Genomic DNA, 14,986 nt, shown 5'->3' with positions numbered 1-14,986 from the left:
ATGGAGTTTTTCTTATGTGGTTTTTTCAAAAGATAAGTTCTACTAGTTTAGGGCTACAATATTGCTAAGGACAGCAAGGCCAAATTCCTATTCGTTTCTGCGATAAAGGCCTGGTAAATGCAAAAAAGTGTAGATTTAGCCCGGTTTAGATGAGGCCATAAAATCCGAAATGGATCTGACAGGACAAAACCCTACTAGGGTTTTTGTACTCTAAATATGTACTTTCAAAAAATGCATACTAGAAGTTGTTTGCATTTTCAGTGTTGCATAGTGTTATTACACCAGCTCCTAAACCATGATACAGAAGATAGCATTATCAGCCCAGCTGATGGTAACATAATGTGTCAATTGCATTGAATTTATGTCAAATTTTGGCATCTTATGTTACCAAAAACGGCAGTTGCTGCTACCTTCTTATTGTATCATGTCCTAAAAGTACGTTGAATGTCATTCAAAACAGATAGTGTGTACTCTCCCTAACCCATACTATTAATTTGTACGTTACGTTATTCAATAATCACTGTATTTAAACAGCTGACAGAATTTTTCACCTCTTTCTTTCACTTCATTCGCAAATTTGTTACTTCTTTCTTGTTTCCTTCTAAACATTCCAACAGCTGACATGCTACTTTAATCATAAACTAAAACAACTCAACTTCGCCCTTTTTTTTTGAGGTCAAAGGGTATTTTTTTTTAATTTTTCTGGTAATTGTTGTAATTGTAATTGTTGCTCAACCTAAATAAATCAATTCTATTTAATATGAGTAAGTTTATTCCAACTTTATTTTAAAATCCGGCATAAGATGAGCTGACACGCTAAGCTCGGATCGGGATGAAATTTTTTTTCACTGGTAGGTCACAAATATACTTAACATGTATCGAATACTCTCCCAGCTAGGCTGGGCCCTCTGAAGTTCCAAAGAAGCCGCTCAAAAATTGACATGTTATGAAGAACTTTACGCTGAAACCTCGGATTTTTTGAAAAACTATTCGTTCGATAGATATTGTCGATATTGTCTTCCTGCTTACGGGAATATAGGTATATTTTTTCGGCTGGAACGTACCCGATTATCCGTAAATTTGAATAAAAAACCCATTGTAGAACCGGTTAGTATGAACCGATTTACTTGACATGTGCATCATATGAAAGCTTATGAAAATGCCTATCGAATAATATACGTGTTTACATACATAGGTCATATAACCGGGTCGACAGATATATCCAAAAAACCGTCTTTGAAATAAAAATTATAAATAATTAAAAATAACCTAGTTTTTCCTATATTTTAAAGTTTTTCTAGACTGCCGGTCTTCGGGGGCTTAAGATTTTCACCTCTGGGGTATGTCCAAAAATTGGCTACGCAATCCAAAGTTTTACTGAATTAATTTTTTTCATTGCATTAATATGGCATTATAAATTTGTTATAGAAAAAATAATGCAAATAGTTGAAGACTAATATCTCCGGTTCCATATAAGGTACCGCTGCGAATAGGATCGCATTAGAAAAGTTACAGTGTAGTCTACAAATTTGGATGTACTTCATAAACGATATTATTCGATAAGCTTTCATATGACACCCATATCAAGTAAGTCGGTTCATAATAACCGGTTCTACGGGGGTTTTTTATTCAAACTTACGGATCAAATAACCGGATACCTCCCACCTAAAAAATATATATTGCCGTAATCTGGGAGACAAGATCTATCCATGACAAAAATTTCAGCGTGATCCGATCCTTAAGCGTAATGTTAAGCCAAGTTTCATTCGGATCCGAGCTTAGCGTATCGGCTAATGTTGTTTCCAAAAACCACCATATATAAACAACCGAATATTTTAGGTTTCCTGCCAGACTCTGATAGCGAAGATGAACTTCCTCCAGGCTGGGAAGAGCAGGCAACTGAAAACGGTTATGTTTGCTATATCAAGTGAGTCAAACAATAAAGGTCCTTTTCTATTCGCATTCCCAAGAAAACAAAAACCCTTCAATTTCAGCAAACAGACAAAAGTTGCCCAAATGACACATCCTCGAACAGGACGTTCGAAACGTATGGCAATGGAATTACCTTTGGGATGGGAGAAACGTTTCGAAGAAGGGACTCAGAAAACGGTATTTTTCAATACCAACACTAATCAAACAACTTACGTAGATCCTCGTTTGGCATTTGCTTTGGAAGAACCACCAATGAATATATCACAAGTAAGGCAGCGGTTTGATGCTAGTACAAATGCCTTACAGGTATTACATGGCAAGGATCTTCATGGCCGTTTGGCAATTGTGACTGGAGCCAACAGTGGTATTGGTTATGAGACAACACGCTCATTGGCGTTTCATGGTTGTGATGTCATTATGGCGTGTCGCAGTCGTTCTTCTACCGAGGAAGCAATTGAACGTATGGCTAAAGATAGGGCCGCATGTCGCAATCGGTTGCGTTGGATGGAATTAGATTTGAGTTCCTTTAAATCGGTGTGTTCTTTTGTCCAACAAGTGCGAGAAAGTGTTAAGTAAGGATTTTGCTAAAATATTGTTTGAAGCGAGTTTAAAGCTAAAGGACTTTTCATCAATTCCACAGGCATATTGATATGTTGATCCTAAATGCTGGAGTTTTTGCTTTGCCTTATACCACAACAGAAGATGGTTTGGAAACAACATTCCAAGTTTCGCATTTATCGCATTTTTATATAACGCAACAATTGGAATCGTTATTTGACCATAACACTCGTATTGTTGTGCTCTCATCCGAATCCCACAGGTATGCTAGAAGTAAGAGATATTATAATCGGTGTATGGTTGGGGTAAAGGTCAAGTATGTTGAGGTAAAGGTCAAGTATGTAACAGAATAATAGTGTTCTTAGGTCACACTTAGATGTGAATCTAAATCTGTATAAAGTAATGACCAGAGAACACACCCAAGAGTATCGGAATATGTTATGCGTTACCGGTCTGAAGAGTGAAATATCGTTGCAACGGGCTATTACATGTATGGTCGTAAAGCATGACAAGACGGAAAGAAAAGTTCTACGTTGTGTTCCATTTGAACCAAGGCAGGTACCGCTAAAATTTACAACGGGTGATGCTGCAAGTTTCATTGCTAGAGCAAAGTCGTTGAATGCTTTGGGTCCAGACAGAATTTCAAAGGTTAAGTTAAACAAGTGGTTTAGCTGGAGTTCTTGGACAAAGGATTCAGCCAAATTTTCAAATTATTGGGGGTTATAATTTCGGGGGTTGGGCTTAAAAACACGAAAAGAAAAAATAAAAGAATAGCACAGTGAATCTTCGAGAAACCATAAGGCCTATTGAACTATTGACAAAAAAAGAAGAAAAAACGATTTTATGGCATTGCCAACTGGTAATCAAGGGGTATAAGAGTCGCGCTAACTCCGATTTCCATAGGAAGTACGAATTATCGAAGGACCAAAGCTGCGCTATTTGTAAGAAATATTAAATTTTGCAAGGAACAATTTGTGTTATAAATATCACTAATCAATCCAATAATCAATTTAAATATCTCCGTTGTTGAGAAAATAATCAGCCTTATTACGGTTGGCGTAGTCGTATCCAAAATTGCAAGATGACGTGTCGAAACGACTGATTGGTATTATGAATATATTCGTCCTTAAAAGCTAAAATATCAAATTTTAAAGAATTCTTTTGGTAAAAATATTAATAGAATTGTTGTTGTTGTTGTAGCAGGTTGTCTGCAACCAATTGATTTCCCCTGTTGATAAATAGAGATGTTAAATCATTCGTGTGTCATAAGTTGGTGTGGGTGTGGCATGCATGGGTTATTGTGTTGGGATGTGTAATGGGATATTGTGTTTGGATGAGTATGGGCTGAGAACTGATTGTGGAGGTATATTGTGTTATTGGGATATTGTGAGTTAGTTGTGTGTGTTGGTTGTTTGATGTGTGTGATATGTGAGGATATATAAATATGGCTAATTGTCTATTGGTAGTTGTAGAAAACGGGCCACTTCCACCGGTCTTATCCAGAGATCCACGGGGCGCAAATCGGTGGGTTTATTCGGACAAGAGAATAAATGTGCGGTATTGTGCGGAGACTGTGAGCAACTTGGGCACTGGTCCAATGTGCCTGGAACTATTCTGGCACGGTAACAGTTTAATATATTGCTATAACCAGATCTGAGCTGTGCCAAGATGGTTCTGGTTGATCTGGGAAGTTGTCTCTCGCTGTCAGAGATTGCTGGTGGGTGTTGATTAAGGACTTTGTTAGGGCTGTATCTGTTGACGGCCTCTTGGACCGCCCGAGTGTGCAGCTGTTTCAGACCTGCTGCTATTGACAATCTGTTGAGGTCTGATGGTATGACGTCTTGGATGTCCGGGCAGTAGCGCCTGATGTCCTTCCGGATGTGTCGTGGAGGAGGATCCTGCATCACAATGTGATGGTTGGGATGACTAGGCAGATGGCAGGCCAGGAGGAACTGTCTAGCAAGCAACACATTATGTTGCTGTACCGACAGTACCCTCGTCTCCTCATGTAGATGATCCACACTCGACATCAAAACACATCCGGTAGCAATCCGCAAAGCACTATTTTGAACTACCTGTAATTTACTCCACTGGGTGTCACTCATAAACGATGTCCAAACGGGGGCAGCATAGCTCAGGATTGAGCGACTGATTGCCTTGTATGTCGCTGTGAGCGTTACTTTGTCTTTGCCCCAGCGCTTTCAGGACCTTGTTTTTGGCTTGGACTTTTGTTTTTATGTATGCGGCGTGTCCTGTGAAGTTGAGTAAGTTGTCGAACACAACACCCAGGATCTTCGGGTGCTGGACGGTCGGTATTGTTCTTCCATCGACGCTTATGTCTAGTTCCATTCTTACTTCACGTGTCCATGATGTGAAAAGGGTAACTGTTGATTTCGACGGTGATATTAAGAGATGTCTTTCCTGCATGAAGGCTGAGATGGCGGCTAGGTAGTCATTCAGTCTAGCGCTTATTTCGTTCTTTTCGTTCTTTTCTTTATTGCGAGTAATATAATATAAGCGCTTATTTCATCTACATTTACTCCAGACGACAGGATCGTGCAGTCGTCTGCGTAGGAGAGGAGCAGGAAGCTTCGCAAGGTAAAGATTGAAGAGGAGCGGTGACAGAACTCCAACTTGCGGTACACCCATTTTTAGTTTGCGGTATTTTGACTTTCGGCCTCGGAATTCCACATATGCCTGTCTTCCATTGAGATAATTACCAAGCCAGCGCTACCCAATATTACCAGGTAATCTGGAATCCATAATGTCACCCATCAGAATCGAGTGATCTACCGTGTCAAAAGCCTTTGACAAGTCCAAAGCGGCGATCACAGTCCGTGCTGGCGGTCGATTCTGGTTGAGACCATTCGCAATATGAGTAGTTATCTCGTTTAAAGCCGTCGTTGTGCTACGAGCCTTTCGAAATCCATGCTGATGATTAGCTAGTTGGAGGTGTTCGGTCATGGATGGCAGCAACAGCGCTTCCAAAACCTTGGCAATAGGTGACAATAGGGAGATAGGACGGTATGATTCTCCAAAGTTTGCCGGTTTATCAGGCTTAGGAAGTGGGATAACCCGTGCAACCTTCCAAATCTCTGGTATTACCAACAGGTTTACCGAGAGACTGAGAAGTTGCGCCAGGAATCCCAGGGCTATTGGACCGAGGTGCTTTAGCATCACCATGGAGATGCCATCAGGGCCATGAGCTTTTGATGGTTTCGCCTTGGAGATTGCGGCTTCGACTTCAGCAGCTGTGAAGGAGCGGGGATTGGTCTCGCATGGGAGTTTCCTGACTTTCCGAAGGGTTGCTCTTCTGGCCCTGTTCTGCGTGGTGGGATGGACAATAAATTGCTGGCAGAACTTATTTGCGCACTTTTTGGCATCTGACTGTTGGGCGTTGTCGAAAGTTATAGCAATGTTACCCTGGTTGCTATGTACGCCAGATAGACCTTTGATCGTAGACCATAATTTATGTGAACCAGCATCACAATTGTTGAGGTGATTGATCCATTTTTCCCGACGGTGCTGGTTTACCAGAGTATTAATCTCTGCCGTCAAGGATGCAATCCTGTGGTCATCAGGGCTTGTAGCACGCAGGTGGTCGCGTTGGTCAGCAAGGCTTGCTGCAGCCGTAGGATAACCCGGTCTACATTGCGGAATTCTTCCAGCGGGGATATGACGCTTGGCCGCCCGGAGAATTACATTCCTTAAGATATTCTCACCCTTTCTGGCACATGAGGGGGGCGGCTGTTGACTAAGTGCAGTTTCAACTTCATTCGTGAAGCCATGCCAGTTGGCTTTGTTGTAGTTCACGAATGTGCGTATATCATGCTCCATAAAGTCGCTTGACTTCTCCACCGTGATCAAGATGGGGATATGATCAGAGTCTAGGGCCACATGAGTTTGCCAGGATGTTGTGGCAATGAGCGACGCGCTGACGATCGTGATGTCTGGGGAGCTTGAACAGTTGGCCGTAATTCTGGTGGGGAAGTTTTCATTGATGGCTGCGAATTCCGAGTCGTCTATTTCATCGGCAATACTGAGCCCACGTTGGTCTTGGGCAAGTGGCGAGTACCAGATCTCATGATGCGCGTTAAAGTCACCGAGTATAATCCTGTTATCACCCTCTAGGAGGTATCGGATGGAGGGATGATAACTTGACCCTATGCTGTTTACGGGCGGGATATAGACATTGACTATCTCTAGCATATTGCCTCCTTCGGTTCGCACTGAGATAGCCATCGCCTCGAGGTATTGGTCGTGAGGCTGGGACGGGTGGGTTAGCTGATAATTAACGTCACGGTTAATTATAAACGCAAGTCCTCCACCATGGTTGCGCTGCCTGTCCTGTCTGACGATGATAAAATTTGCATGAGAGTTGAGCCTGGTATCGCTGGTCAGTTTAGTCTCCTGTATTGCAGCTATCGGGATGTTGTTGACATGCATGTAGTTGGTTTCTCAGACCGTTGCAGTTTAGCTGCAAGATCTTAAAGGAGTGGGAATCACCAACACCATGATGCGATGGCTGCAGATGTTGAGAGGAGTGGCTCTGATTTTGTGGCTGTGTGGCAGCATTAAGCAGAATCTGTTGTTGTTGTGGCGGTATGCTTATGCTGCAGTGTCCTGAAATGTTAGATGGAGGGGAGGACAGGGTGCTGATAGGAGACATGGATGTTAATGTGCCAGAATGACTGCTGTTGGTGGTGTTGCTCGTTGAGGTTGGTGTGCTGCTAGCTATGGTAGAGTTTGCGCAGCAGTCCGCCACAAAGTCTTCTGACCAATCTCGATGTGAGCGCAGATTTGTGCACCGTCTCAAGTGGCACCAGTTATTGCATCTATTACAACGCACTGATGCAATATTGCTCCAAATAATGTTGCTGCAGACTGAACAGCGCCAGACTGTTGACGTTGTCGCAGTTCGGCCACGAGTTGTTGCTTGGCCAGCAGCTGGAGGGGTACCACAACAGCTTGCCACAAATGTGTCTGTGTAGTCGCGATGACTTGCCAGAGCAGAGCAGCGCCTGAGGTGACACCAACCTAGGCACTGACTACACTGAACCTGTACTAAATTACGTGTAATTCTAGTATGACACACGGAGCAGATTGTGACCTCGGTGGAAGTGGGGCCTGGATTCTGCTCGATGCCAGCCATAATCAACAGGATCTTGAGCAAAACGGCTGGCATGATTTGCTCACCTGGGGAAAAAATTGGTTTGTACAGCTGGTGCTGGGTTGACAATCCCTGGCCGAGAAGGACTCGGGTCGTTCCGGAGCGTAGATCCGATTGTCGTGGGAACGTATAGAATTGTAGAGAATAGAATTGTTAGTAGATCATGTTTAAACTTTTAATTCAGAAGAACCCAGCCAGCATTTTTTGAAAATTTTAATCAAATTCGAGTCTTTTTTTGATCCGACAGCAGGATTAAAAAGCTGGAATATGAGCTCATTTTCTGATCATAAATTACTCCTTTGTCGGTAGGAAAACATAACCCCAGGCGACTCGTCTAAGGAAATCACAAATGAGTCTTCCTCTGCATTATTTTCGAGTAACTTTTTGCCCATTTTCTGATGGTATATAAAGTATTTTTCGAGTCGTATTTCAATAATTTATTGGTGATTTATTGATTACTTTGGGACTCTTTTTCGAGTCTTTTTTTGGGTCATGTTTATAATTGTTTATGAGTCTTTAGAGAGTCATTTATGAGTCTTTATTAGACGAAATAAATTAAAAGAATTTTCTCTTTATTCTTTTTTGTTTCTTTCCTCTGTTTTGTTGTCTTTTCTTTTTTGTTATATCTTTTAATTATCCTTTATGTTGTGGGTGAGTATACTGCTTCTTCATTTCACTGGGCAAAACCTGAACATGTGTTGTGTTTGTCTATACACTTAATATTATACGTTACATTTATATCAAAGTGTTGTAGAAAGTGTATATGAGAATTATTTACAAACATACAAAATAAAACAAAACAATCAATTTTAATCACCTAACTGTTCAAAATATAATAAGAAGATACATAATTATAATCACTTTTCAAACACCTGCACGACCCATTTTTTGATTAAGCATTTTTTAATCTTCCAGATGATCAAAATGTGACAATAAATAACAAAAAAATTGTCACATTTTAAACACCTGAACGATTTATTTGTGATTGGTATATATTTGTTGTTGTATTTTAAATTGAACTCTTTTTAATCATTACAGGGAGTCACTTTCGAGTCCCTTTCTGTTCATACAAGCGACTTAATCAATTTTTGATCACCAAAAGGACTCTAAAAAGACTCCTCAATGTTATTTTTGAAAAGAACAGTCTTCCAAATGCTAGCTGGGGAAAAGCCAACCCTACAGTTTTTATAATCAAAATAATTATTTGGCGTATTTTTAATTGTAAAATAATTCGTTCGAAATAATCTTTTAAACACGAGCTAAGAAATTTGCATTGCTTGAATCGTTATACGAAGACTCTAACAGATTTTCAACAGAAATTTGTCATCTGATAAAAACACGAAATTTGTCATACGAAAATGAATAAAAGAAGTAAAATTTTTATTTATCATTGCCAAAAAAATTATTTTGAAATTGATTGGTTTTTATTTTTATATGCAGTCGTTAACAAAATCGGTCACGACACTTTCCTCATATTACAACGCCTTACGTGATACAGATTTGTCGTATCAAAAAATAAATGTTATTTATAACCCAAGAAATCCGTCCAGGGAATGATGAATGTGTTTCTTTCGATATTTTATGGATCTATGATGTTATAAAATAAAAAAAATGATCGTAGTATATCATTTTTCATCATATAAAAAATTTAAACTACGCCTACGACATTAGAACGCAAACGACTACGCCAAACGTAATAAGGGTGAATGTCCGTGGTGTCACTTGTTACGACTAGTGGTATTTTGGTCTACACTTTGTATTAATGAAGTGATTGGCAACACTATATATTGTTTCAATGGAAATTAATAAAAACCTAGCATACTTTTAGGCTTTATATTTTTTTACAATTCGAAATGGGATTGTTCATTATTTTAGGATTGTTCATTTTCATCAATATTGAAAAGGTGTAAACATTTGCTATATCAAAATAAAATAGTTAATAGGAATTGTTCATTACTTACTTACTTAGTTGGCCCATTACAGAACATTTGTTCCATAGACCGAACTAAGAAAAGATCTCCATTCCTCTCCGTTTTTCGCTTGACTTTTTGGAATACCGCGCCTTTTCATCTCTTCATCCACTTGTTTGTGCCATCTATTCTTTGGCCTGCCAATTCTGCGTGCACCGCCATGTGGCATGTATTCATACGCCTTTTTAGCGGGTTCATCATCGCTCACTCTCATGATATGGCCTAGCCATCGCAATCGTTACATCTCGATACGTTTAACTATATTCATGTCTTTGTATAGCTCATATAGCTCGTGGTTCATACGACGTCGATATTCACCGTCATCGCAAATCGGCCAGTAGATCTTTCGAAGAATTTTCCTCTCAAACACACCAAGCACTGCCTTATCTGCTTGCGCAAGTACCCATGCTTCGGAGCCATACATTAGCACGGGTAGTATCAGCGTTTTGTATAGTGTTATTTTTGTTTGACGAGATGTGGTTTTGTTTTTAAATTGCTTACTTAAACCATAGTAGCATCTGTTGGCCAATACAATTCTTCAATTACTTAAACCATAGTAGTATCTGTTGGCCAATACAATTCTTCTTCTTATTTCACAACTGATGTGGTTTGTTGTGTTTATGGCAGTGCCGAGGTAGACGAAGTCTTTAACTACCTCAAAATTGTAGGTACCAACTTCCACAGTTGGTCTCAATTTGGTCTTTTCGCCGTTTACCGCCAGACCCACTTCAGCAGATTCTCATTCGACTTTCATAAAGGTATCAGTTACTTCCTTTACTGATCGTCCCATGATGTCTATGTCATCAGCGTAGGCAAGTAACATGTGGCTATTGGTGTAAATTGTGCCATTTCTTTTGACATTTGCATCTCGTATTACCTTTTCCAGCAAAATGTTGAATAGGTCACACGAAGGGCTGTCTCCTTGTCTGAAACCTCTTTTGGTACAAAATTCTTCGGAGAGGTTCTTTCCAATTTTAACTGAGGACCTAGTATCAGTTAAATATCTGGTCAATGGTGGACTTTCCAGGTCTAAAGCCACATTGGTATGGTCCAATTATTTCGTTGACCATTGGCTTTAGTCGTTCGCACAATACCCCTGACACTATCTTATAGGCAATAGGGAGAAGACTTATGCTCCTATAGTTGGAGCATACAGTCTTATCTCCTTTCTTGTGGACGGGACATAGGATGCTCAGGTTCCAATCGTCGGGTACGCGTTCTTCCTGCCAGATGGTGCTAACTAGCTGATGCATACACCTTATCAGCGCGTCGCCTCCGGTTTTAAACAGCTCCGCTGGTAAGCCATCGGCTCCTGCTGCTTTATTATTCTTCAGCCGGTTGATTGCTGTTTTTACCTCATCTTGGCCGGGTGGTATACATTCTATACCATCTTCTGGGATTGGATCTGTGGTATCATCGTCTTCGCTACTTTTGGATACCAGCAGATTGGAGCACAGGAGGATGTGCCTGTACCAAAGCCATCTGTTTGATGTTTCACTCCTTGGTAGAATTTTTGGACTTCATTCTGGCTCCTGTAAGGAATTGTTCATTTCAATGAAAAACATTTTTTGAGTGTTCGGTGTTATTATGGAAGTAAAAAGAAAACCTGCCAAACGTTTCGTGTTGTGTGAGAAACGACTTATAAAGACCATCTCATGTTAACGGGCGACAGGGCTGTCAGATATGGCGATTTCTCGCCAAACGTGGCGATTTTTCAACACGTTTGGCGACTTAATTTTTAACTTGGCGACATGGCGTTTTTTTTTGGCGGATTATAGAATAGTTGGCGATTTCGTTGGCTAATTTTTCATCTTTGTTTATTAATTAAACAATTTTTTGTATTCTTATGTTTTATATGTAACGTTAAATATATAATTATATTTGTAATATACATATGTATTATATATGCATGTGAAAATGGCTTAACATATTTTTATAACCTGTATTTATATAGTATGGAGGGAATATAAAGTGTTTTTCAGTTCGTATCGCATTCGCATTGAGTAATCATTTGCGACACTATAAAGTGGAGTTCACAAATGAGTACATGTTCACTTATTGTAACGTGTTTTGTAAATAATTACACAACAGTGATAACACAGTGCATTTTTCCCTTGAGAGTAAAACCAAATTCTTAACGATTTGGAAGATATGAGCCTGACAAAATACGTATACATATTCTCTTTTTAAGCCTTTTATCGCGATTCTGAATCGATATATGTATGTATCGTCACCATAAATGCCCGAAGACGTAACCGACATGAAAATCGAAATTCGTTTTTTGACGTAATCTGATACATAAACCTAAAATACATGCTTTGGCAAAATTTCAAGCTTTTACGTTCGAAAACAACGATGCTATTCAAGAAATGGCATTTCGGAAAATGGGATATGGAGGATCTCAAAACTAAGCATTTCAGCGGTTTTGGCTTCACTACTAATTCCCCTTCGTATATGATCGATAATATCCCATATACTCGCCTTCATAAGATCAGTATTCCATAGAACAGTTTTTAATTATGGGGGTTATCATGAATGAAATTTCCCCGTGTGTTTCGTCTTTCCGGCGTTGCAACTTAAGGGAGAAAGTGAAACAATTCACGGGGAATTGCTGTTCATGATAACCCCCTATATAACTTTTTTGCTTCTCCTGTAAAGTTTTGGTTTTGTGGGTTACGTCTTCGGGCATTTATGGTGACGGTATGCATGTCCGTCCGTCTGTCTGTGGTAATCACTCTAGCTTCTAAAAAAATTGAGATAATACGCTAAAATCTTTTGTTTGCAGGCAGGACAGATTCAAATATGGGCTATGGCCTCAAAAACCGCTGAATCGACCTTCCTGAAAATTTCAGAGTATATCACTACATGGCCTGAAATTAACATAATCTATAAAAATTTCTGAAATTTCACGTTAATCCGGATATATAGCATCAGAATCGGATGTACCTCCAAAAAATTTAGATTTTTATGGTAACAGATAAGTCTCCAAATTTTGAATGTGTGAAGAAGTTTGGTCTAGAAATAAATTTGCCAAATTATATTGAAATTGGTTCTGATTTGGATATAGCTCCCATATATATTTTCGTCTGATTTCATGTATTTGATGCAACAAACATGCTATACACTCCGGTTTATCTGAATAGAACCAACCAATTTTGCCTACAAATACCGTTATATCTAAAAATAGGAGAGGAATTGAAAATTACATTTTTGTGGACATGTAAAGTATATAGTAGCCGATATTTTCAATACCTAACATGTTTCACATATGCGTTATAACGGTACTTTTTACTCGCTTTATGAAAAAATGTCAAAATATTAGCATGTTTTAATGGTTCACCAGAATATAACCACCATATGAATTTGTACAAATCCCTTGTCAGATGTGGAAAACTTTTTACAAAAAACTACTTTTAATTAAAAATAAAGGTCACGAGTGTCCATTGCTAACAAATATTGGCAAAAAAATTGTATTAGGGTCTTGGAATATGATGAAATTCGATGCTTAGAGCTTCAAAAAAATATTCTTATGAAGAAATCGAAAGAAACAATTTACAAAGTCAAAATTGTATACTTGAATTGGAGTTCAATATTTTCAAGACTACAGCAAAAGTACATAGAAGTCACATATGATAGCTTTATAAGTCCGAGAGTGTTTCTTTGGACACCTATCCATTTGAGCGAGCAATTGACACTTGGGTACAAAAAGTTTCTTGTTGAAAAACAACTAACTGATGAGGATCTGTGGCGAGATTCGAAACTATAGTCTTCACTGCCTTACCCTTGGTATCGCCAATTTTTTCCACTCATAAATTAAAGTTGTTTTAAGTTGTTTTAAATAAATATTTTGAAAAGAAGAATATAAGTCGTCATCTCAAATAAAAAACGCAAACCCTCCCAAAAATTTTGAACTTTTGTGTGGAAGGTACCTTAAGGAGTAGACCTATATGGACCATTTTTCGAAGTTAAACTAAATTTGGACAAAATTTTCTCACAAAATATGGACATATCCCCGAAAAAATTGTACATTCGTAAAGGGGCAGCGATTACAAGTTGTTGCAAAAAAAAAAAAACAGATAATTCGGTCAACAAATATGTATGTATAACTAAACTCTAAAACTAAACTGTATGGGGGCTATACCAAAACATGGACATTGGACAATTTTTAGTGGAGAAATTTTGTGACCGCTGTGAACCTCAAATCTCAAATTCTATTGATCAAACAATGTAGCTAAACTCCTGTAAATGCTGAAAATCTGGAGGTATGTGGGGTTATATGAGGGTTATGCAAAACATGGACCTATGTTGATAATTTTTGGTTGAAAAGTTTAGTAAAACAAATGTCAGATTACTACTAGTTCGGTTAGAAATATAATTTAGAATCCTCAAAATACAAAAATCGGAAGGTAATCTTACATTGTTGACAATTTTTGGTGGAGAAGTTTTGTGGTCACAGGGAATCTCAAATGTCAACTTACAGATTACTTGAATCTTGAAAATACCGCAAATCAGGAGGTACTCTTATATTGGGACTATACCAATCTTGGAACTTAACCTGCCTATGGAAAAAAGACAATATAGCGTTTTATCTCAATTATTGTAGACAGTTATATTTTTGATAGTCCTTTCAGATACATAGATCTCCTTTGAAATTTCGAAGACAATAAAACTAATTAGAACAATATGTTTTATCTTAACATTTAAATATGTACATAGTACATATGTATGTATATTTAGGTCAACATATAATAATAGAAAGGAACACACACAGCGAGTGCACCCCATTTATTCCATATGGTTTGGAGTACTTACTGATAGTCCATTAGAGATATGACATGTCATATCAACTGTCAAATAAATGCGTTTATTATGTGGAACATTTTACACCTTGCTCACGTGATGACAATTTCAGGTTAAATTTGGACTTTGTACCTACTTTATTTACATACACACCCGGAGATATTTACATTGCGCTGCGTATAAGTGCGTTTATAATTTAATTACTCAAGCACTTGTAAAAAACAACAACAATTCACTGAAGAAATGCATCAAATAGTGATAAAAATGTGTGTTAGTATGTACTCTCTGGTGCAATGTTTATTGTTTAAACAAATTGTCTCTGTATGTATGCCGGCATATACCAAATACTGTAAATTTCTATGTAATGTTGTTGGCGGGAAATAAACACGCACTATACGCATGATCATCATTTGTCTGTCCGCCCGCCCATAGACTTTATAGACCAAATTGTAATGGTAGTTTTGTTGTTATTTTAACAACATTACGCAGCACAAGTAAACATACTTTAGATTCGAAACCTAATGAGCGTATATCACATGCTGCTAAGTAGTGAAGC

The 14,986-nt window shown here is 38.6% G+C and overlaps 1 protein-coding gene across 1 annotated transcript in view; it reads left to right on the top strand.

Annotated features, from left to right (window-relative positions):
* Positions 1-579: 579 nt before the first annotated feature.
* Positions 580-14,986, top strand: part of Wwox (WW domain-containing oxidoreductase) — a 67,211-nt gene continuing 52,804 nt past the window's right edge. Inside the window, exons 1-4 of the mRNA XM_073969544.1 lie at positions 580-764; positions 1,840-1,927; positions 1,995-2,504; positions 2,573-2,752. Of these exons, the coding sequence (XP_073825645.1) occupies positions 761-764; positions 1,840-1,927; positions 1,995-2,504; positions 2,573-2,752 (782 nt within the window). The 5' untranslated portion in view covers positions 580-760. The remainder of the gene's footprint in view (positions 765-1,839; positions 1,928-1,994; positions 2,505-2,572; positions 2,753-14,986) is intronic.

The sequence above is a fragment of the Musca autumnalis genome, unplaced genomic scaffold, assembly GCF_047663935.1.
Source record: "Musca autumnalis isolate F117 unplaced genomic scaffold, ASM4766393v1 scaffold_2, whole genome shotgun sequence".
Taxonomy (NCBI): Eukaryota; Metazoa; Arthropoda; class Insecta; order Diptera; family Muscidae; genus Musca; species Musca autumnalis.
Note: the sequence above shows the minus strand (reverse complement) of the source record. Positions and strands in the feature narration are given on the sequence as shown.